Consider the following 24,515-nt stretch of genomic DNA (forward strand, 5'->3'; position numbering starts at 1 on the left):
TAAAATTTGAAGAAGACAGCAAGGTCTGGAGAGGAAGAAACCACAGTACCAGGGAGGAAGCTTACCAGTACTTATTCAGTAATTAGCCTAGAGGAGTTTGTTTGAAAGAAGCTAGACTGTTAAACAGAAGCCAAACTGGGCTTTGTCATCCATTTTATCAGGGAAATTTGCCTCAGCTAAACTACAGCAAAACTGAAGTAGTAAGATTTTCTCTGAAGAAAATTAACTCCTTAACCTGAAAAAATGTATTTCTACTTGATACAGCTTTAGCTGAATGAAACCCTCCAGCCCCTGACAGCCCCCCCTCAAGGCAGCTTTAGGGCTTACCTGAGACAGACCTTACCTTTCTCTGCTCATTGTAGTCATAAGCAACGCTGTTCCTAGGTCAGGTCATAGAAGGAAGACACTTAAAATGCAGTTTTACAAACAAGATTCTTCCCAGAGAAGGCTGAGAGCCAATGATAAGTTCAGATTTATTGAGTAACATCAATACTGGAGCTGGTTTTACATTTCATTTTGTAAAGTTTGTAAAGCTGATCTTTTGCTGATTCTCACTAAAGTGCACAAAGGTCACTGTAAAACAACATTGGCACATACAGGTCAGAGTGTTTGCATGGGGTTCATGTACAGCAGCTGGTAGAATTGTTTTATCAGCTCAAAAACACAGTATGCCCTCAAACTGTCCCTGGAAATACCATCAGGTTGCTTACAGTGAAACACCTCTGTGTGTATCCTTAACAGAGTTTTATATCCTTCCCTCTCTGCAAGAGCCAAACTTTCCAAAAGCATCAGTGGTCCACTTAAGGCTATCAGGCTTACTGTCCACTTACAACCCCAAATATATTTATTTCTGTTTAAGAGAAGCATCCAAGACAAGATCCTGGTGGACAACTGCAATGCTAGGAGAGTTTAGCACATGTACTGTATGGTTTAAACTAAAGAATTTTAGAGGCATTTGCAACTTAGTGATTAACCAAAAGATATTGGGCTCAATATTAATGATTAGCAATAAATACAAATTACTTAATGTCTGCACATCAATTTAAGTAGACCAATGTCACTTGATAAAGTCTGATTGAGAACTGTAAAGCAGCACATTCTGCATGAATTTCAACATGAAATAATTGCATACAGCCCATTCATGTCCTGTATTAAACAAGATAATGCAAAGAAAAAACAACAGCATCCTTTGGGCAGAGAGCAGAGATGGTTAAAACTTTCTTCCCTGAAGATCTGATTAAAACCACTTGTGAAGCCATCCCAGACCTCCAGCTCAGAGTCCCTGCAGCATCCTTTTCAGCTGCCAGTTCAGCTTTGTCCTGGTCTCCTCGCCGCTGTCTGCAAAAGCCTTAACTTCCCAGAAGGACAAAAAGAAGGTTTTTTGTTTGTGACATCAGAAGAAGGTGGTGTCTGCTGAAAAGGCACCTGCCAGCCGGAAATCCTCCTTGGTCAGCACGCTGTAGATGCGCTGGGGGAGCGGCTTGGAGTAGGGGGCGGGTCGGGGGACGGTGGCGCGCAGGATCACCTCCCGGCCCGTGGGAGGGGGGAAATCTGAAACAGCCCCTGCAGGGGGCTGTCTGCGCTCCTCTGAGGAACCCGATCTCCTCAGCTCCTCGTCAGGAGGAGGTGCTGCAGGCGCCTGAAATCAAAGAGCAGGGAGAGGGTCACAGGGAGAGCGGTTTCTTAGCGCCAGGGTTCAGAAAATGTTTCGTTAGGAGGAAGGTTAAGAAATGGTCAGCACATCAAAAGGCTTTATGTGCACATGGAGCAGGACACTCATGGGATGTCAAGGAATAAACTGTGGACAATCGAATGGAAGAACCCTCATGTGTGGATGGTGAAGCTCAGGCTGAGCTCCAGGCTTCTTTGACAGTGTGAGGCCAAGTTCTGGCCAGAAGAAATGTCCCTTTCTCAAGCAGGGCTCTCTCCTCAGCTCTCTGTGGCTACAAAAGGCCAAGCCAGACTCATTTTTAAAAACAACCAACACCACTACTGGAGTCTTGACAAAAAAGATCACCTTCCTTTTCAGACTCAAAATCCTGCTTGCTGTGTGCTTCCCATGGCCAAAGAGGCTTCCTGGGATCACACTGCAGGGCAAGTGAGGGTCCATGCAACTCCAGCCCTGCTCATTGCCCCAGAGCCAGGAAGCAGCAAAACTACAGCCTGAGTACTGGGAGGAGGGCTGGCATACTCCATATCAGCCCAATAAACATTCCCTAATTACATATGCATACACACACACCCCAATATGCTAATCTCATCCTAATTTAAGTGTAGACAGCTCAAGATGGGCAGTGTCACTAAGGGGCCCCACTGTACCTCTCTCCCTCCAACACTCCCCAGGAACAGGGACCCAGCCTCAGCACTGCTCAGCCCTGCAGCCTGTGCCACAGCAGAGGTTAGCAGGGACAAGCACCACTTGTTCCCACAGGAGCAGTTCCAGGAAACCAACAGAGAGGATGTTCCCTGTGCTACACTTCCTCACTCAGTTCATCCCCATGCCTCTCTCATCTCTGTCCAGAAAGTTCAGCAGTTTCAGGAAGTTCTGGTGTCCACGATTGTGACACTCAGGCATTCCCACCACTACCTCCCCCCCAAAACATCTGGCTGTACAATAAACAAAAAACTGTGACAGCAACAGAGAAGAATAAAAATAAAGGTATTACCACAGATCCCAGCATCTAAAATGTTAGTGTTCCTTTGAAGAAATGTGTTTGGCTTGGTTGTTTTTGTTTGGTTAGGCTTCTTTTAAAGACTCCTCTCTCTTTTCATTACAGTTTCTTTTTAAAGACTCCTCTCTCTTTTCATTACACATTAAGACTCTAAAAATAAAGTCTGTGAATGATGAAAAACCATTCTGAAAACACAAAATTATTTTTATGCTTCCTATGTGAACAACAGTACAAATTAAATTGGGCTACTGGACTACATCTACCAAAAGGTTCCACTCTGCTGCTAGGGAAGATGAGTAGGAAATGAGGGACAAAGTTGGTTACCTCATCAGAAGATTCAGTCAGCTTGGAAAGGGATGAGAAAAGAACCAGTGATGAAAGACAGAAACAAAGGCAAGTCAGAGGTGACTTACAAGAGGTTAGAAGGAGACTGTAGGTTTAAGAGACATCATGCACTCTACTTCCAAACACATGCATTTCCTATTATAAAGTTCCTGAGAAAATGTAAGGTAACACATTTTACACAGCCCACTGAGAGAAGTCCAGGTTCCAAAGGTAACAACAAGGAAGTCACCAAACTTCTATTTACCCAGCAGCTCTCTACTGAAATAGTTCATAGTAGATGAAACACAAGAGGGTTTTTGTAGCAAGTTAGCTCCTGACCCACGAAGAAATCTTAGTGAGCAGTGAGCAGCTCCTAGCAGCTGAGTATCTGTAACCTAACTTTAGTTACTGATGTTCCAGAAGAAACAAAACCCTAGAGATTTACACACAGCTTTATTCAGCACCAACACTAGAAACTTAGCTTTAAAACACAAAGCCTCAGTATTAAAAAGGCAAGTGCATGTGCTTACACACCCTTACAGGGCACAACCTGAGGCTTTACAGGGACACCTGTAATTAAGGCTGTTTGGCATGCTGAGGTTTGCAACCAGAGTTCTCATTAGAGACTAGAAGGATAAAATAAATATTCTGATTTTCATTTCTCAGAATAACCGTGGTCTGTTTTCAGAATGGTCCTTTTTATGCTGAACTGCAAAATACAGATTATTACAAAAGCATCCCTACCTTACCCAATCACATCATTCTTACAGCAATAATTTCCAGATGGGATTTCAGGCTCTAAGACATCTGCTACCTTATTATTACCACTGCAGTTAAACTTTAATTAGGTAATTTGATGCTATGACCAGGTGTAATTCTGACAAAAACTGAAGGCTGACTGCAGTCCAGGAAGTCTGGAAATCAATATTTTAAGGCTAATTATGACACAGACTGCTTAAGAAACAAAGGGAATATTTACACCAGTATAGGCTGGGGAAGGGTTTCCAGAAAGCAGATGCAACACTGGCAATAAGTAAACTGAATGTAGAGTTGTACTGGGAAAGAACTGAAACTCTTCCTAAGCACACCAGTCCCCACAATAGAAATCCCAGGTGTTCCAAGTATGACTCAGTCTAAAAAGTTACTCTTAAAATATTTAATATTATGACATGTTTCTCAACATTCCCCTCTGAAACAACCAACACACTTATCTTGCTGTGATGTTGCATATCCTGTGTAACATCAAAAAAATGCCATATATTGTGCCATGTTAGCTTTACTGATGTTACCATTTGAAGGAAATCATACATCAAAGACACCTCTGTCTACCCAGGTTATCTACTCTTCTTTTGCCTTGCAAGGTTCTGGTACTGCCAAAATCATGTTGAACATGAGAAAAAAAAGAAACCTCAAGCACATTTATGACAATACAGGCACATATTCAGACAAATTAACTGGCATCATGTGGTGACTCCTTGCCCCATAGTACTTAAATTAGAAGCATCTGCAGAGCAATCAAGAGCTCTCTCTTACCCTCTGAGCATTCAGGAACAGCTTGTGAATAATGCTGCCAGCAGGTCCTCTTCCTGCACCAATAACTGACACTTCTGGCTGCTCCAGGAGGCAGTTGACAAATCTGGTGGTAGGAAAAGGAAAAAAGGAATGATTAATTTTCAGCAGTACCCAGTTTGTGAATCTAAAGCCAGAACTGTTTCCTGTGAGGTTGTTCTCCACACTCTTGAGGGTTCTGAAAGTTCAAGACATTTCTCAGTATCCCACTGACACACTATAATCACCTTTTCATTCCTTCACTCCTTACCCTCTACTTTAAAGACTAAACCCTCCTCAGCCTTCAGTTGTTCCCTCCTGCTGCTCCTTCCTTCATGCTAATACAAGCAGCTGTTCTCTCACAGACAATGTAGGCAGAAACAAACCTGAGTGAAACCTCCCAGGAAGGTGAAGAAAGGCAGAACTATACAGCTGTTTGCATTGCAACTCCAGCAGCAGGCCCAATTAGCACCCAGGTTGCAATTCAGCCCCTGAAAGGACCTTTTCTCAATTAACTATAAAGGGAACCCAGGCTCCTAGCACAGATGTGTAAATGCAACATGAAAAACCTTCACAATGTCACAATGTGACATCTTTTTTGAGCATAGAGATACTGCACTGGTCAGACATCACTCCTCTGAACTCCCCACATCTACTACAGAAACGTCACCTCTCCCTCCCTGCACAGCACCAAGTAGTAAATAATCTGGCAGCAGGGAGTGGAACAACCACATTCATATGGTTCCTGAGTGACATGTTTCCAAATAAGAAGGAAACTAGAATAAGAAAATGTAGCTTTGGGGGTATTTCATTCCATACTAGTTATGGAGAAAACTAAATTGCTAATTCTTCTAATTTTACCTCTATTGTGACGAAGTTTGTCAAATGCATCTTTTACAGACATGACCAAAAAAAAAAGTGAAATCCCCAGTGCTGCCAAGATAAAAACAAATTTAATTAAAATGGAAATAATCTCTATCACATGTTTTCAGAGAGGGGCACTTAGGGTTACCAGCATATCACACCTCCAGGCATCAAGGGACAGGGACTTCTATAGCTAGAAATGACTCGAAATGACTCCTTAATAGTTCTGTGCTAGCACCACTTTCATCTCTCCTGAATTTTTAAACTACAAAAACAGGCAAAAGAGAGAAAAGAAAAAAAGTCACCTTTGTAGATCTTTCTCCTCCTCATTTTCACATTTCTCTACCCCAAATTTTGCTTTCAGAGACCTGGCCCTGGCGATGATAGCTTCCACACTCATAATCTGAGCTATGATTTCCTGCAGGAGTTTAACAGAAGTGAAAATTTAGCAGAGGTTCCTTAACACTTCCATGAACAGTTTAAAACTCTATTTTCATTAAGTTTCTCAAGCCAGTATAAAAGCCTTACCTCCAATTTCTTGTCCTCTGGACTAGGGAATCGCAGAACTTTGCTGGAATGGGATATTATCTGCTTAATCATCTTCTTAACTGAAGATATATCTTCTAGTGCTTCTAGTAGGAGGAAAAGAAATAAAGAAGTTGTCATTATTGTATCAGTGTTCACCTTAAAATATCTTCATAATGTATTATTAAACATTATTTACCTTCTTCCTTTACCTTGAGTACAGCTGCATGGATGATGCAAGGCAAGAGATGCCTTGCAAGGTCAGCTGGTTTCTGAATGGCCAGGTAATGAAGCACCTGGAACAAAAGAAAATTTTAAATATTTTAGTGAACAAAACTACTTCCCAAAGACAAAGTTAACTATGAGAGATGAGTACTATCAGAGAACAGTCACAAGAAGGGAGCACTGTTGTAAGACAGAACCCAAAGGGCAGTTTTATGTGAATCCTTAGGGACTGTTTACAGTTCCAACAGGTTAGAATGAAACTTTAAAAAATAAGTCTTAGGAACCCTTCAGTTTCCTAACACACTCATGCAGATAAAAATCTGTTTTATTTACTAATAATTCAAAGTATCTAGGTAAAACAGCTTGCAAACTTACAGTCCACACACTAATTATTTCAGATACTTCAAGCACACTGTCCAGCAGCAAGAATTTCTGATTAACCCTAAACCATGTACAAAACAATTTAATAATGCCAAGAACATAGTGCAGTGATGTCTTAGGGTTTACATCTTGCAGGGAGAAAGGGCTGCTATAGATCAGACTCTCACTCCCCACAGAGATTTTTACCTTTTCTGCCTCCCTGGTGTCATCAAAGAGTCTCTTCTGCCTCCGGGCTGGCACTGGTTTCGCTGTCTCCCAGGCCTCTACCCACATGTTGCTGGGAATCTTCATTCGGGCACTCAGCTCCCCCTTAATTACTATGTTGCCCTTTTCATCAACCACTTCCTCTTCAATGTAATCCCGAGGGGAATACCACCTCACAAAATCCTCCAGACAACAGCCAGGATTAGCTGCCTGGAATAGAGAAGAGAGAAAATGTCTGCCTGGAAAAATCCTATAAAAATGTAATAAGCTGGGAATGAAAGCAGTAGGGTTTAATGGGTAGATCATAGGCAAAGGGGACAAAACTCAGTGAATTCTGTTCAGTCAGCAAACTCTACACTAGAAATGAGTTCTTGAGGATTAAGAGGATTAAAATAAGTATAAACCAAGACAGTGACAGAGAGGGAAAGCCCACACCATCAACAAAAAACAAACAAACCTTCCTTTTATCTCCTCAAAACAGTACATTCACCACTTATTTCAGGCCAGCTCAAAATCATACTGCTAAATAAAGCTTCAAACTGTACTTGGTACATGCAATAAATATGAATTTTCTCTACATTTTTAAGTAGAAGCTTATGCCATTGAAGACTTAAAGCAGCCAATCCTAGAAGAATCACTGGGTTGTATAAATATGCTTTTGACACTGACTTCTCATCTTCTAACACTCCAGTAACAAAACTCACTGTTTCTTATTCCTCTAGAAATGAAAAAAAAAAAACGTCCCAAAGAAAAAAACCTTCACAAATAAATACCTCTACACATCTAGAAACACAGAGGAAACCCAGCTTTCTATTCAATATCCCTACCCTGAGTGCACTTCCACTTCCAATTACATTTCTATATTCTGAGTTTCTAGCTCACTTGCATCATGGAAATAAAACTACTCCATATATCTGACGAGTCCCTGCTAGTAAACTGATACTGATATGCTGCAAATATTCTTGCTTTACAGTGCAGCTGTCCTTTTACTGCAAAGTAACATTGCAATAATTAAAATAAAGACAGAACCTCCAATCTTTAATATTCAGAGTTTTGAGATCCTGTGTGTGTACTCTTAGCTCCCTCTACTGAGCTCAGAAAAGAAATGGCATAAATTAACCAAAACAAGCTGTTCCAGTCCCATTTTCATGACCAGATATCAGGATTTCTAAATAACTCATTTATTATTTTTTACTTTATTTTTATTGTTTATTGTCTAAATAACTCATCCTTCCTACTGAAGAACAGTTTTATCAACAGGGCTTTATCAAGAGGGTTTTTTCAACTCTAAACTACTTTGAAACTTTTGTGTGTGGGGGAAAAAAAAAATAAACTAGTTAGAAAAACCTTCAGAATTGTTCACCACAAGTACCAGGGATAATTTAATGACCAAGAAAGCAGTCTCACATGATTGTTTGAGCAGCAGTACCTTGAAAGACTCCATGTCTGAGAGCAGGCAGGCACTCTGCATGCGTGCCCGAAGGTGAGCACCCTCTGCTGATGTCCCCAGTTTTGCCAGAACCTCAGACTGCTCCTCCAGCAAGTCCTCAGTCATGGGGGCTGGTTCCTGCAACATGGAAAAACAGCTTTACCAACTGCCTCTCCTAGAGCTAGGTCCTGCTACAGAAGGAGAAGGGAAGATTCCTGTCACTGAAAGTTCCTTCCACTCTATTGGTACTCAAAGGCAGGAAGAATTTTGTATTGCTCAGCTGTGTACCTGAAGATAACCCTAAAAAAAATAAAATAAAATAAAATAAAATAAAACATTTTGTAAAAAAAAACAAAAAACAAAAAACAAAAACAAGAAACAAAAAACAAAACCAAGAAACAAACAAAAACAAAAAACCCCAAAAAACAAAAAGCAAAGAACAAAAAACAACAAAAAACCCCAAAAAACAAAAAACAAGACAAAAACCCAACAAAAACAAAAACAACAAAAAAGCAAAAACAAAAAACAACAACAAAAACAAAAACAAAAAAGAAACAAAAAACCAAAAACAAAACAAAAAAACGAAACAAAAAACAACAAAAACAGGAAAAAAGAAACAAAAAAAAAAAAAAAAAACCACAAAAAAACAAGAAACAAAAAAGAAACAAAAAACCCCAAAAAAACAAAAACCCAAACAACCTGAGTATGCAATAACAACACAAAGACAGATTGCTACAATGCCAGGATGCAGACAGAGTTCAGGAAGGATTCACCTGTTCCTGTTTTGTTAAGATGGATGAAAATTCCCCTAAAGCAGTGCAGACTTTTTGCCATTAACACCAGCACTAACAGACAACATTCTGCCTGATTCTCTCATTCCTTTCATGCCAAACAACTCATTAAAAACTCCTCAGGTGACTGAAAAATCAGGTATTCCTCATGCATGGCTGATTCCAACCCGATTCCTCTCACACCACTGCTCCTGTTTCACCCCTGTTTCACTGTGCAGGAAAGTCTGTGTCAGACAACATCTGTACCTGCTTGATGACAAACCTGCCTTAAGACAGTGATACCAAAAACTGATGGCTGAAAAGGCATTTTAGATATGAGCTGAGAAACATTTTGGTTTGTTTTAAAAGGAAAAACAAAATATAAAATAAAAATAAATTTTAAAATTAAAAATAAAGATAAAATTAAAATTAAAAATAAAAATATTTTTAAATAAAATAAAATTTAAAATTAAATAAAAATCAAAACAAATCAAAACAAATCAAAAATCAAAACAAATAAAAAATCAAAACAAATCAAAAATCAAAACAAATCAAAAATCAAAACAAATCAAAAATTAAAACAAATCAAAACAAGTTAAACTAAAATAAATTAAACTAAAATAAATTAAACTAAAATAAATTAAACTAAAATAAATTAAACTAAAATAAATTAAACTAAGGAAAATAAAGGAAAATAAAGGAAAATAAAGGAAAATAAAGGAAAATAAAGGAAAATAAAGGAAAATAAAGGAAAATAAAGGAAAATAAAGGAAAATAAAGGAAAATAATAAAATAAAATAATAAGATCAATTCAAATCAAATCAAATCAATTCAAATCAAATCAGCAGTAAAATTGAACTAGTAGTCTGGTCAGTCAGCTAGAAATCTTTATGGTGGAAAGACAATAGCAGTTCCTAATTTACAGGAAAGAAAGTAAGGAGGGGATGTAAGATCCCTGAAGAGCTGGAAATAAAAAGAAACCTAAATTTAAGATAGGCCAGACTGCTTAATTCTTGTTTTAAAAAACTGTTTTGAGTGCAATGTGGTAAGGAGATCCATTTTCTCAAACACAAAGAGAAGGTGAGATCTCGTTTCAACAGCCTCACCAAGTTTTAAAGATGGAAAAGAAAGCCTGAGATCAAAATCATTTAGCAATTTTAACAGCAGACCAGGCCACCCCCAGTTTATTTATCAATCAACAAAGACAAGTGGACAATAAAGCACCAGTTTGGGTTTGCTGGTGACTGTGCACACAAGTGGGTTTAACGAGCTGGAACAAGGGGCTGATCCACACTGCGTTCAGTTTCACACTCCTGAGTATGACCCACACTACATGAGGGTCACATCAAACACCTGGCTCAGCTCCTGCCACCCCACCTGTGTTATTGGGATGTAGAGAGGCTCTCCTGGATGCAGCAGCATCAGCAGCTTCCCATGTGGATGCAGACGACCCTCTGGTTTGAAGTTCACAGGCTCTTTGTTGCCTTCCTTTGCTCCTTTCTTTCCATTGTCCTGCCCGTTGCCTTTAAGATCTTCTGTGTCACTCAGACACTCAAAAAATTCCTCTTCACTGTCACTCCATGATTCCCAGGACTTGCCAACTTCTTTTTCCTTATCAGGGTTATCTCCAGGCTGCTCAGCCCCTTTTCCAGCATCACCAGAACTACCAGGTGAACGATCAGACACACTTCCCCTTTTCCCCTCATCTCTTGCTTTCTTTCTTTCAATGCAACAATTTAACATCTAACAAGTTAAAGGGAAAAAAAAAATAATTCTTTAGCAATTACTTATGGAAACAACGTCACAGAAAAACTTGGGAGAATTACCAGAAAACCTTAATAATTTTAAAAAATAACAGTTCCACTGAAGTTGTTGCTCTTGTAAAGATTTTCCCAAGAAATGAAGTCCAGACTCAAAAATACAAGCCCCACTAAAAATTTACAACAATATATTGCTGTAATTTTGACATTTTCCTCAGCAGAAAAACCATTCTTAAATCTGGGATGTTTACCTGAAGTTTCTGATGAAGTAAACAGCATCTCAGATCTGGAGGGCCATTAGCTAATCTAAAAAAAAGGTAGAAGTGTAACCATTATCACTTATAAAGCTGAATCTTTCCCACACATGTGGTCTTAAATCATATAAAACCCAAAAGAGGGGCAAATTTCCACACTGAACCCACCCCCACCAGATATGCAGCTGTTCTACAGTCTCAGAAGACAAGCTGGTGACTGATCAAGCCCAGATTTATTTTCTAGAGGTCACTTCTGAAGCTCAGAGATCATTCTCAGTAGTACTGTACTGACATGCCCTGCATCTCCAGGTCAGTTCTCCATTTGGAAGTTAAAAGTTAAATTTTTAAAACACAAAATTAAGCACCTCCAGCTACTTTTTAAACTGCAATGATAGTGATCTCTCTGTATTTCAACTTCTATTTTATCAGTTAGTGTAACTATCTGAAAGTAAAAACTAGGGAATATTCCATTCTATGATCCTATAAATAAGTGGCCAATCCATCCTATTAGAAAAAAAACCACCACCCCAACCACCCCCAATGCCCCCCAAAAAAACCCCAAAAGACAAATACAAAAACCCCAAACAAAAACCCCAAAACAGGACAGATTTTGCTCTACATAGATAGCTCATCTGGACAGACCCCTTCATTTGGTGTGCAACAAGCTCTGCTGCAGCAGACATAACCTGGAAGGGTTGGAACACTTCAGACAGCATTAGCTGCCTGGAAAGGGTATTATTACACCAGAACAGCTTCCTTAGAAAAGTGACAAAAATAACACCTCATAGCAAAGGTGTTTTGTGTTATATGAGCTCCTTCATTTTTATCTAATTATCAACTGGAAGCCAAGTATTTCCATAAGCTTGTTTGTTTTTCACCCTCATTGGCACACTGGAGTGCACTTTAACTTGAGCTTCTCCAGGCATCTTGAAGATATCAAAGGAAGGCACAGATGCTTTTCCCTACTCTGTATCCTCTCCTGTTCTAAAGCAAGTAGGATAATAGTGGAGAGCACTTGCAATTAAAAAAACTCATACAGTGTGTTTATACTGAACTCACTCTGTTCCTGAAACAAAGAATATTTTCTATGACAAAGCAACAAAAGAAAAAACCATTCTTACCCTGGAATAAGGTAGTTGTTCTCCCATCTGTACCGCATTTCCAACACAAATTCTTGCCAAAGATGTGCCACTCCTTTTACTCCTCCATGGTAGAAGTTTATCATACAAAGACATAAAGCTAGTTTGTATGTGAGGCTATCAGAAGGAGCAGATTTAAACTGACTGAAGAGATTCTATGTAAGAAATAAAAAAAAGGGGGAAATGCAGAAACATTTTTTCCAAAACCGTATGATCTCTTCCCCAATTGTCAAGACAAGTGGATAACTAGTATGTTATGCCTGCAAGTACAAGCTACCAATAACTAAAGTCTTTGGAAGGAAAAAAGCAATCAAATGGAAAAAAAACATTATAAAATTCCCTATTTCAATCTAGACATTCCACAAAGTTAAGCTTCTTTTTCCAAAAATTATCTATTACAAGACACAGGGCAACTACAGCAAATTCTTTATGAACACAGACTCCAAATGGCTTTCTGTCTCTTATGAGTGCCCATTGATAAAACTTACATAATCTTCATTCTCTGGAGGAGGATTGTTTCCTGCTGATGTGCTAGTTCTGCTTTCAAATCCATCTGAAAGTTTGTCAGCAGCATCAGGAAATAAGAACTTGAAGAAACAGGAAAAATAGATTTTAAAAACTCAACTTCCATTAGTATGTTTTTCCTGCTTTTCCCACTTCCTACACAAAGCTACCACTGGCTATTCACCAGCAGCCCATATAAACGAAATGGTTGGGAGAATTCAGAGTTCAATTTCAGTCTACTTATGTTGCACACATGTGTAACAATTTAGGCTGTTTCAAGCAGCTGATAAATGCAATGTGTTTTCAGACACTTTTATTTATAATTCTGCTGTAACCTATAAACAAAATGCATCAATGGATGACTGTTTTATATAAATGCTTTATATAAAATTTTGTATATAAATTTCATGTGCATGGACAGCTCACTTACCAGAAGAATGGTGTTCAGAACTTCATTGTTTAAAGGTGATTCATCCACACCTCTGTGTTTGCGGATTTTTTTCTTTGCACTGTGAACCATATTTGTGACTGATAATTTATGGATTGGGACTGGTGCTGGCTCTGTCAGCTTTGACAGGGCATGGCTGATATCACCAACCTCTGTAAAATAAAATAAAATGCAATAAAATACAGTTAATTAAACTAAAAAACTCACAAGATCATCTCTCTAAAATTTCACCTGTCATATTGAATTTATTTGTCTTGTGCTTATGTTGAAGAGCCAGTGTTTAAACTTTGTTTATGCATTACACCAATGAATACACTGCAGGTCACAAAGACTGCTCAGGCATATGCTAAAGCTTTAGATAAGCCTTAAATAAACCCAGTATTAACCACTGTATGTATGACCTTACAGGCTATAAGCATAATTTTGTTTTAGAGTCCTCAGCTAAGCTCCTCAAATCAAAAGATTGTTTCTAGACTTGCTGCTGGTAAACTTTGGAACCTCTGCAATAAAATGAATTAACATCATTAAAAAGAGGGCAGACAAATTTAAGTGACTAATTGCCAGAAGCCAAAAAAACTCATCTTAGCAAACATTTCATGAAAATTAAAGGTAAGAAGGGCAAAGAGACTGTATGTAAAGCACTAGGAGTAACACACTCCCTACTCAGCCTCATACCTTTGTAAACTAAATAGTGAGCTCCTTCAAAATTAAGACCAAATATAATCAAGCAAAATACACTGATACAGGCAATATTTGCAGTGAAGAAAAGGTGACAAGAGGCAGGAAGGAAGGGAACGTTCACCACAAGCAGCAAGAAAAGCAAAAGAGAGGGACAAAGAAATCAAAAAGACATCAGTATCTATACTGTTGGAATGAAGAAATAAGTTTGGTTTGTTTGGGTTTTATATTTTTCCTTAGAATTCCTCAAAACAGAAGGAATGACAGCAAAGCCTTCCAAACAGATTAAAGACTCTTTTAAACTGCCATTTAAAACGTGCACTGCATAGTACTTCAGAAAGCATAATAAAGTGGAAAAAATACAAAAACACATGAAGTGATGTAGACAAATCTCTCTGATGTGTGCTCAATACCAATGCTTGTACATCATAGACAAATTTTAAAATCTTGCTTTACAGTGAAAAAAAACAGCCAACTGTAACAGAGTCTCTGAGATGTGTTCTCTGGGATGTGGGAGCTAAGCTTGTCTGGAATTCATGAGACATTATAACTGGTAGCACTCACCAGAAAATTACCAGGAATATTACAGAAAAATGCCTAAGAGTTGCAAGCATAAACACCAATTGATCTGAACTGAGGAAAAGGGAGCAGGGGAGGTAAAATAACATGAAACACTTAAAAGCAAGTAGCACAAATCAAAAAGATTTTACCTTTTCCTTCCTCTTCAAATGTAGACCTTCCAAGTATCTCATCTGTTGACTCCTTCCGACGGCAAAGCTTGAAGAATTCAGTAAGAAAGTCACCTACAAAAGAAACAAAAAGTTTCTGGAACAACTACTCAACACCTAACCCAACAATAAGCTGACTCAAAATGAAGTCCAAGAGACACTAATTTTTTTTTTTTCATCTGAAATAACACGACAACTTGTTCTGCTGCACAAATACCTTTAAACCACCCAATTAATGCTTAGGAAAATGCATGCCTACACAGCTGTCAATCACCTCTCCAAAGCACAGTTCTCCACACACTGTAACCCACTTCCTCACCCAAAGCAAGAGGAAAGTTTTCCCCACAAGCTAAAAGGTGGGGATGGACAACAGCACATCTTTCCAAGCATCCCAATCCTTCTGTCAGACAGATTAATTCAACTAAGGAATGGATATATGCAAAAAGCACTTAATAAAATGTAAAGATTCTGTGAAATCTAGATTTTCTCTGAACACAGACAGTAAATGCTTATTCTCTGGGAAGAGAGAATAGCAGGGAAGCTTGTGGTAGCTTGTGGACACAAAATACCCTAAAAGAGAAACTTAGAAGTTTGTGTTCTTGAAGAAGAAGCCCAAACTATTGCCTACTCAAAAACTAAGAGGCTGAGGACACAGGTCATTGGGTAATCGACAATTCAATCCTAACTTCATCACTTAGTAGCTTAAAAGCCTTAAGAGAAGATAGGGAATTCTGATGTCTTACCCAACAGACACTGAGGGTTATCTGCTTTTCTGACTCTCACAGACCACTGGGGTGCTTGCATAGGATCCAGATCACTTTAAAAAAAACAAAGCCAGTGTCATGCTGTCACCAAAAGAATGCAAGAGGAGTATCACACCCTCAGCAAATGTAATGTCATAGCCAGTGAGGCCATGGAAGCCACAGAATACATTACATAGAAGAACATGACAAACATCCTAAAATGCAAGCAAGAGTCACTGTTCTCATGTACATACATAACATGAACAAAAACCACATGAGAACAATTCAGTTACAACTAAACTGTCTTCTTTTAAAGTGTATTGATGTTCAAAAATGCATTTCTTCATTATTAAAACCATAAACCACTTTTTCTCTTCTTTATTAAGTATCAGTATACATTGTTCTTCCTCTTTAGGTTTAGCAGAAAATCTGGATGATAGTTTTTGGGAGAGGGATGTCAGTTGTTTCTTTTTGCTTTGCACAAGCCATTATCAGATTTTCCAAGACATATGCACAAAGGTTTTAAATCTAGCATGAAAATATGCTCAAAAATGGAAGTGTACATTCTGTTGAGTAACAATACAAGAACATTTTCTCACTATTTGAAATGCATTCCAAACGAAGGTGTTTTCCCAAATGAGATGTTCTATCAACTGACTGTAGCATTCCTCCAAATGGGTTCTCTTTCACATGCAAAGCCAAACATATTTTAGATGTCAATCAAATGCAACAGTTAGCAAGTACACTCCTAGACATTTGCAATTCAGACAAAATACTTACGAATAAACATCATTGTCCACAATTATACCTTCTGTTAGGTGAGGCCATGTGGTAGCTAAATGAAGCTCACTGAAACAAAACAAGATTTAAATCTTTAGGTACTAGCAGAAAATGTTCTTTCCATCATAGTTCTTGAAAGGTATTTATGATGGTTCATATTTAAGTCCCTCTATGTATTTTGCAGCTTCATCCAGAACTGTGCATATTTTCCAATGAGTTTTCTCCCTGCATATATTCTGCTGGTTTTTCTGCAGCATCTCATCCAGTATTGCACTAAACTTTACTAGTACCTGGCATACAGCTCTTTCACAGCTCCCCTCCACAGAGGCAGAAATTTGCATTGTATTTGAGGTATCCAGGTTCAGAAGAAAGCACAGCCTACATGAATTGCCTACAGCATTAAACACTAATACATTAAAATGATTCCTAGAGTTGCTAAGTGGTGATGGGGTGTTCAGAAGAGAACCCTGGATATCATTAGACAATTTCTGCAAATTATTTTATTTGCTATTAGACTTTTACTTTTCACAGATGTTTCTTATGCACTTGAATAAACCATAAATCATCATAAATCACCTGCTAGGGACATACTAAGTGATAAGCTGGCAAAGCTAAGATTTGAAGTAACACAATCTCAACTCCTCCATTGGAATCCATATCTCCAGAATACAAACAGTGTTCTGAACTCTCTTCTTACCTTATGGGATCCTCACAGGCACCAAATGGTAACTTTCCAAACTCAAGGCCTCCAACTTCTCCCCCAACCAGAGCATCAATATCTGAAAAGATGGATACATTTTCCATACAGATTTTATGTAACAACATTGCAGCATGTAGGATGACCACAAAACAGCTGAACAGCTAAGATGACAAAGCTATGAAAATTAAATACTAGCATATGGTTCAAGTGCTTGTTTCTAGAAGAATCTGGGAAGTAATGATGAGACTTTAACATTCAAAAAAGCACCTTAAATTGTCATTCATGTTGAGGGGAGGTTATTCCCTTCATACAGGCAATGATGATAGCTATAAAGGCAGCCTTAAAGTCAATGCTGACACAAGAACAGACACAAATTTGCCACAGAAGCATTTAGGCAGGAAATCAATTCCAAGAAGAAAAGGGAGACTCCAGGGTCAAAATCTGACTCCTTCTAAAAGGTTTACGATTTTATTAAAAGTGCTACGTTTGGCTTCTGCAGTTAAAGTTAAATGATCTGGGAGATTCCTTGTTATCCCAGATACTTAAAAATGCCTCTCAGCATCCTTAACAGCCACTTAACATGTTCAAACATATAAGCAATAAATTGACACCTTTCATAGAACAGAAATTTAAATGGGCAGTGATGTATTGTTAGGCCATTAAAATAATGTTCTGACAGTGTCTGATCCTCAGTTCTAAATGCATCTGGCAAACTGTTTGCATACAAAACAAGTGAGGTATTAGATAAAGCATTTGGATAATTACATAATTTTCTCTTCAAAGGCACATTTAAATTATTTGGTTTCACTTAAAGAGCTAATTGAATAAGGGTAATAAAGCACAGGTCTGGTTCTACAAATGAACATTAAAACCACAGCTGCACATAGCAGCAGCAGTAAAAATTATGCTGTCCATCTCCAGTTTCTGCAATATGCTGTGCCATAGCTCCCTCAACCAGGATCCTCCAAAAGAGTAACATTTACACAAACTCCTCAAATGAAGAGAAGTGATCAGAGTGGCACAAGTCATTCATCACACACCAGGGATTCTGACTCAGGGAGTAACTACAGCAAAGCAGAGAAAGACTACAAAAAACACTTGACTTCTATGTCTGCAAAAATAAGAAATCTGTAGAACAAACTTTCCAGGCTCTTTAGGTGAATTAAGTTTAAAAAGAGAAACTACCACTTGAAAAAGCACCGATTTTGTCTGACCCTAAAGAACAGGATTATCTTTAAATATATTCCCAACAGTCATTACATACAAAGCACACAGGAGCAACTTCACTACAGACTTCCTCACAACATACACTTGATTTCTGTGAGAATTATTTTTTCTTAAGCAAAAAAAACAGACCAATGTCCCTAAGGTTCTGTCCCTCTAAGTGTGCCCTAAATACTTTAACCTTGTTACATAAAACTACTACCCAGGCCACAAATAGATCTTAAAGATTTTAATTGTTTCTTCACCTTGTGCCTAAAATACCACATCACTAACAGAAATGTACATTAAGAAGGAACTCACATCTACCTTTTTTCCCATAGATTTATCTAACTGAAGAAGTTTATAATTTATTTTCTGATAGGTCTGTTAAAAAAAAAAAGCCTTGAAACCCAAGGAAGAAAACAATCACCAAGCAAACAAACAATTGTAACACTGAGATTACCAAGTCAGCAAACTTGCTCTGTTTCTCCTAAATAGCATCACTATGATATAAACCATAGTATGGTATAAACCAAGTTTGGTGCATATTCTTAGATTTAAATCTATACATTACTTTTCCCCTTTTTTCCCCTCATGCAAGGCTACTGTAATAAAAAGCTTCATCAGAATTTTTCCTGCACTAAAAAAATAAATCCATCATCTGCTTGGCTTGTTTAGCAGTGTGTAAACAATGACAGCAAAACCCCAAAATTTTACCTCAAGTGAGGTCCATATAATATCTTTGCTTTTCCCATTGTTAAAACACTTAAATACTGAAGTATTAATATCAATTAACTTACAGAAATTATTGACAAATATTCCTGTGACATATTAGCACCTACTAGAGCCTGAATCCAAAAGTTTCCCTATGTAATTCAGGGCAGAATTCTTTAAGATCCAGACAGTCACCCTTTTCTCTCCAAACAAGATACCACCATTTTAGAACTATCACTATGTCTCTAAATGATAATAAAAAAACATATTTTTAGGCACAGCCCTAACCAAAACACCTGTCACAACCATAAGCTATTACTTCAGAGCAGCTTTAGGCTTGCTAGCCCATCACAGGGAGTGGGATGGTACTCAGATGTAACTGAAGCCTGTCCTATTAAAGAGTTAAACATTTTAATTCTTCTGGCAAGATACCCAAATATTTGCTTTAGCATCTACTGTTTGTTTTGTTTTGTTTTAAAACAGGATACTCAGAGGACACAAATCTCCTACCTGGTGGCTGCTGTGGCCAGAAATACTGCTGCCAGTCTTGAAGCACATATGTAAGCCGAATTGCCATGCTAACTGGAGGCAGTGGTGTTAAAGGGCATCCCTTGAAAATATTAGAGAAAAAATTCAGTGTAAAGGTTGCATCCTCTCAAACAGCCCAGGCCTTGAACATAAATTAGTTATTCTGGCTTCTAGCAGAGCTCATTATATCAGAAAGGCAACATTTCAAAATTACTAGAAGAGCCAGTGCTCAACAAGACACTTACAGGTAAAAGTAAGCACATAAGCTTTGTAAAATACACAAGACATCCATATGCCCCACTTAACTGGTAATTCAGAAGTAATTCTGACACCAAATATATTAGGTTTTCATTAAATAATTGTTTTCTCAGCATTTTGATGAGATTTCTGGCTACCAATGTGAGTAATGAAGTGTTGCAGTCAGCCATACCATTCCATAAACAAGCAGTTCACTCAGAATCCTCACATTTCATCACCTTATTTCATCACCTTGTTCTTCTCTCTTTAATAGCTATGGGGAGTCACAGAGTACTAGAATAAAAACCCATCCCAACCCTCCCTTTTCCTTTTAAATATCAGCATAATTTGTCTGGGGGAGTTGCTACAAAAAGACTATGGAACTGAGGCTTTCTTTCACACAACATTGGAAAATAAAAATGGGAGGAGGTGGTAACACTGAGGAACCAAGAGACATCAGTTTTCATTCTATCACTAGATACTGGCAGTATCTGGAAAAAAACTTTGTTGGTATCGGCAGTGTAAGCCTCATCCTTACAAAAGAAAAAACCCAAAACCAACCCAACACAAACCCTAAAAGACAGAAGTGAATCTACAAGCAGCCAGGTAATAAAATAATTATTCTTAACATCAGATGCACTTACAATCTTGGATTTGAAGATATCCAGTAATCCTGATAAATGAGTATACTGACTTGGCACTTTGCGAAGATGAACCATTTCAAAGTCAGTTCGAACTCCTGGACCCTGACATTCCCCAACATACATTCGTCGCCACTTATGATGTATTTGCACAAATAGTGGTATTTGACTATAAAACATGAGTATTTCATGATTATTGAAAATGTCATGCTGTCTGGTAGTCTTTAAAACTAGCTAGGTATTTTCACATCATTTTGTGTTCTTTAGAGTAAGTTTTCTCTTAGTGGAACACAGCTTAAAACGCTTAGCGAGGAATCAAAGAAAAATAACGCCAGCTGCACCATTAAATGGAATGCCCTATAAACTGCCATATCATAAACACAGCCCTACCATTACCTGAGTTACCTAATTTTCAGTCTACATACTTTTTGAGGAAGATCAGAAAGCTGTTGTTGCCACACACTGAGAAAAAAATCATCTTCCGAAAGCTGCATACGAGCTTTTTTTGTATTCCAGATGGGGTTTTTTTTGGTATACCAGTTTGGGGTTTTTTTGCATACCAGTTATTCCAAGAACTTACAGCACCTTTTCAAAGCCCTTAAGGCTTTTAAACAATAACCAATCAAAACCACCACAAGTATTTTCAACAAGATTTTCAAAGCTTCCACCACACAAAAAAATTTTAAATCCTCCTGTAACAAAATTGTGGTGCAAATACAACAACATCTGAACCTAGTTTGCTAGGAACTGAATACTTTTTTGTCATAATAGCAATATGCTAGTTTTACCTGGACACAGAAAATAGGTTTATACTTTTACCTACCAGCCAGTATTCCCCAGTGCAATGGAAATGGAACTCAGCAGAAGGTTACACTTGGATTCACTGAGAACTGCGTCATTGTTTGCAGCTGGAGCAATAACCACAAACTCACGCAAGCTGTACCTAAAGGCAGAGAGAAAAAAAAGCACATTTCTCTTTTTAGAAAGCCAGCTGAAACACAGAACTTTAAGAAATATTGTAACTTTAATAACCGGTTTGTCCCCAGTGGACTGTGGAGTCTTCTATTCTAATGCAAGTACCACTTTTAGGGAGGTCAAGAACTGAGCGGGCACCAAGTGATGAAAATTCTCCCATCACAAAATACCAGAGTTTAACAGCATTCAACCATGGCACTCAAAATCATGTGAGGACCTTCAGGTCCATCAGCCCTGAGTTTTTTGTGTTAATAACAACTGTAACTATTCATACATAGAAACAATCTCTCCAGTAATGTGCTAACACTTTGCATTACTACGAACCTGTGTGCTGCTGTTTATTATGGTGCTGCAGCTTTCCTTTTTGAGAATGCATTTAGACAGTACAGATATAATAACCTGATTATTCTATAAAATTCAGAAAAAATATTTTGGGGGGAAAAAAACCCAGATAATCCTGTTACAGAGGCTCTTTCTGCACTCCTTTCCTGTGTCCAGTACAAAGAATAATTTCACTTAAGCTTTAACTTTTAATGGAAGAAAATACACAAGTGATTGTTCCAGCACCAAAGATTTTTCAGTGGCTGTGCTTATTTATATTAGAGACATGAGACAGCATACTCACCATCTTACCAGACAGTGAGCTCTGGGAGGAAAATCATTGTTCATGCACAGCAAGTCCTGCATAGGCAGAGGAAGGGCATCTGTGGAAAAAAATGGTACTCAAGAAGAGCATCAGGATGTGTTCTGCTGACTTTAGCAATTTGCTGAATGCAAAGCACACTAAAAGCAGAACTGTGAGATCACACCCATCAAACCCCAGCAAATTTCACACAGCAGCAAATCAATGCACTGTGAATTCCACGTTCTGAAATTGCTTTTGTCAAATCCTTACATAAAAGGGCAAAAGAACCAGCTACCTTCTACCAGTTCTTCTTTCCCATCTTTGTCTCCAGGTTCTTGCACAAGATAATGATGGGTAATGGAGAACCTGAAGTCTGCAAATGAGATTTCATCAGATTTCTCTTCCCATGTTCCTGTGGTATATACACCCTGCATGTAAAAAAATATTACTTGATCACATACATTTAGGTTGACATTCATAAACCTTAAGAAGTATATACTACCTACTTTATCTACAAGGTTTCTTAATAGGTTTTTTTTATTCTTTAATAGCTACGCATGGTTTAATTAAAAAAAAAACCAACCAATTCTCAAAGCAACTCATTATAAAGGTAGTTAAATGCTAAAAGCCACGTTGCCAATAATGATGCTCATTTCAGAGACCACATGTTCCCCTGATAAGTCTTCAGAATTATATGGCAACAAAGAGGCAGATGTATCCTCTCATTTGCAGCTATGCCTCTTAAGCATATGCACCCACAACTTTGCCCAAAGAAAAAACTTTCCCACCTGGGATTTGATCTGTATCTATATCTATATCCTTCTATGGCATCATTACTTTAATATTTTCTTTGAATACAACATGCTTTCACTAATAATTTATTCTGTATCTACAATTTGCAAAACTTCTGCATGTTCAGATAATTGATTTTTAAGTAAAAATACATCATAAGGAAGGTCCTAGGAAAAAATCAACATCACTCCACAGCATTGTATGCTACTACTAAAACCAAAGCAAGTTGGACAACCCTGTGATCTGTATAGGGTATCAAATCAAGAAGAGAGGTCTAGAAAAGAAGACATGAAGGGATACCCTGAGATCTAAGGTTGAAATCTAGTTTATTAGTAAATTTCATTCTGAACACTGTGTACCCTGACTAAAACCAATAATCACAAAATTCTTCTGGAAACACAGTAGCAATACAATCTGGTATAGCTGAATTTATTTGCACTAGTATACAGAAGAACTCAGCAATTTCTTCTGCATTTTACAGCTCTGAGAAAGCACTACCTACTACTCTAATTACACTGAAAAAAACATCTTTCCTATTTGTGAAACACACTGAGTCACTAGTACTAAGCAAACTTCAACCACACCTACATGAGGCATGACAAAGGCACAAGGCAGGGCAAAAAGAAACTCCTTAAGAATTTAGAACAGCTTCAACCATGTCTTCAGATGTAAAACTGTGAGTAAAAAAAAATAATTCGGCGCTATATGAAGATCCAGCATCACCAGGGAAATATCATGCTTAGCAAGCAGCCCAGCAATAGGTTTGCAGAAACTCCTTGTCAAATTCCTGATTTTACAAGCAAAATTCCCCAATGAAAATCACTACCTGCCACAACTAAGAAAACAGCAATACACGTAAGCATATACACGTGTACTGCTAGTTAGTATTTCTAAAAGAAAAGAGAGCAGCAGTAACCTTTTCTAGAGGTTTGCCTGAAGGAATCCCAATAAGTTTCCAGTCGTTCAATACTTCTTCTACTTTTGAAATGAACCTATTAGAAAAGGGGAGAGGCATTAATATTTCCCAAACACTAAGCTTATACTATAATTCAGCTCCCTAAAAGCAGGCAGTATGTTGTCCTACTATGGAATTCGTTTTTTAAAACCCCAAAGCAACAAAGAACAACAGAAAGCATCCCAGTAAAAAGAAAAAACAATCGTTACCCTATACTAAACAAATAATAATAAATAAAATAGGCCCTCCTATGCTTACATTTCAGATGACATCTTACTTTTAGCAGCTACGAGTGTTGTTCACTGATAAATAAGCATTTGACACAGAATTACCAACTAAATTAAGATTTAAAACGCAACGCTGAGGATCTCTGCCTCCTTCTGTCACAGACATCGTCACTCGAAAAATAAATACATAAATAAATAAATAATGCATTAAGAACCCAAGAACACGTCGGGACCAGGCTCCGGGTACCAGCGGGTACCGGCAAACGAGGCCTCCCGGGTGTTCCGGCTCCCCCTCAGCAGGAGCGGGCCGGGGCTGAGAGACGGCGGATCCTCCCCCGTGATCCCCCCACTATGAGGGGGAGCGGGACCCTACCTCTCCCACTCGGAGGCGGTGGTGAAATCCGTGATCTCAAACACCTCGGACTCGGGCTGCGGGGAGAGAGCGGGAGAAGCGGTGAGCGCGGAGAGCGCCCGGACGGGGAAGGGAGAGGAGAGAAAGACACTCACATCGCTGTCCGCCGCCATCTTGCGCCGCTGGCGGGCTCGGAGCCTGACGGGAAAGCGGCGGAGGGGCCGTCCCAGCCGTCCCGTCCCGCCCCGGGGACAATCGCCGCCGTCTCACAGCCCCTCCTGGCTCCGGTACCTCACCACTTAGCGGAGCCACAGCATCCCTCGGACACCCTTCCCCTCAGCCCTTCGGAGGCGGGGAGGCGCGGGCGGCCCTTCCGTGCCTCACAGGCGCTGCTCGGCGGGGCGTTACCTCACGGTTCCCAAAGTCTCTCCGGTTCCGTCAAGGACGGCCCAAGTGGGTTTAAACAACGTGGTTTAGCGGGTGGTCGTCAGTGTTTGTCACCATTAGGCTGGTTGACCTGACCTGGGACCTGCAGAAATGATCACGGTGCTCTTCAGACAGCGGGAGCTGAGGTGTCCCCGGCCCAGCCC

The 24,515-nt window shown here is 38.8% G+C and overlaps 1 protein-coding gene across 1 annotated transcript; it reads right to left on the reverse strand.

Moving 5' to 3' along the window:
• Nucleotides 1–739: 739 nt before the first annotated feature.
• Nucleotides 740–24,142, reverse strand: RAB3GAP1 (RAB3 GTPase activating protein catalytic subunit 1). The gene is made up of 24 exons (XM_030454644.1): nucleotides 24,081–24,142; nucleotides 23,947–24,002; nucleotides 23,308–23,383; nucleotides 21,895–22,027; nucleotides 21,600–21,678; nucleotides 20,823–20,942; nucleotides 20,003–20,168; nucleotides 19,104–19,203; nucleotides 16,674–16,755; nucleotides 15,977–16,045; nucleotides 15,197–15,270; nucleotides 14,436–14,528; nucleotides 13,030–13,199; nucleotides 12,584–12,682; nucleotides 12,078–12,250; nucleotides 10,954–11,008; nucleotides 10,320–10,685; nucleotides 8,173–8,310; nucleotides 6,726–6,953; nucleotides 6,133–6,229; nucleotides 5,937–6,040; nucleotides 5,714–5,826; nucleotides 4,530–4,632; nucleotides 740–1,639 (listed from the first exon to the last, which is right to left on the reverse strand). The coding sequence occupies exons 1-24, from the start codon at nucleotides 24,096–24,098 to the stop codon at nucleotides 1,394–1,396; spliced, it is 2,958 nt and encodes a 985-aa protein (XP_030310504.1). The 5' UTR covers nucleotides 24,099–24,142; the 3' UTR covers nucleotides 740–1,393.
• Between the last annotated feature and the right edge of the window lie 373 nt (nucleotides 24,143–24,515).

This window comes from Calypte anna, chromosome 7, assembly GCF_003957555.1.
Source record: "Calypte anna isolate BGI_N300 chromosome 7, bCalAnn1_v1.p, whole genome shotgun sequence".
Classification (NCBI taxonomy): domain Eukaryota; kingdom Metazoa; phylum Chordata; class Aves; order Apodiformes; family Trochilidae; genus Calypte; species Calypte anna.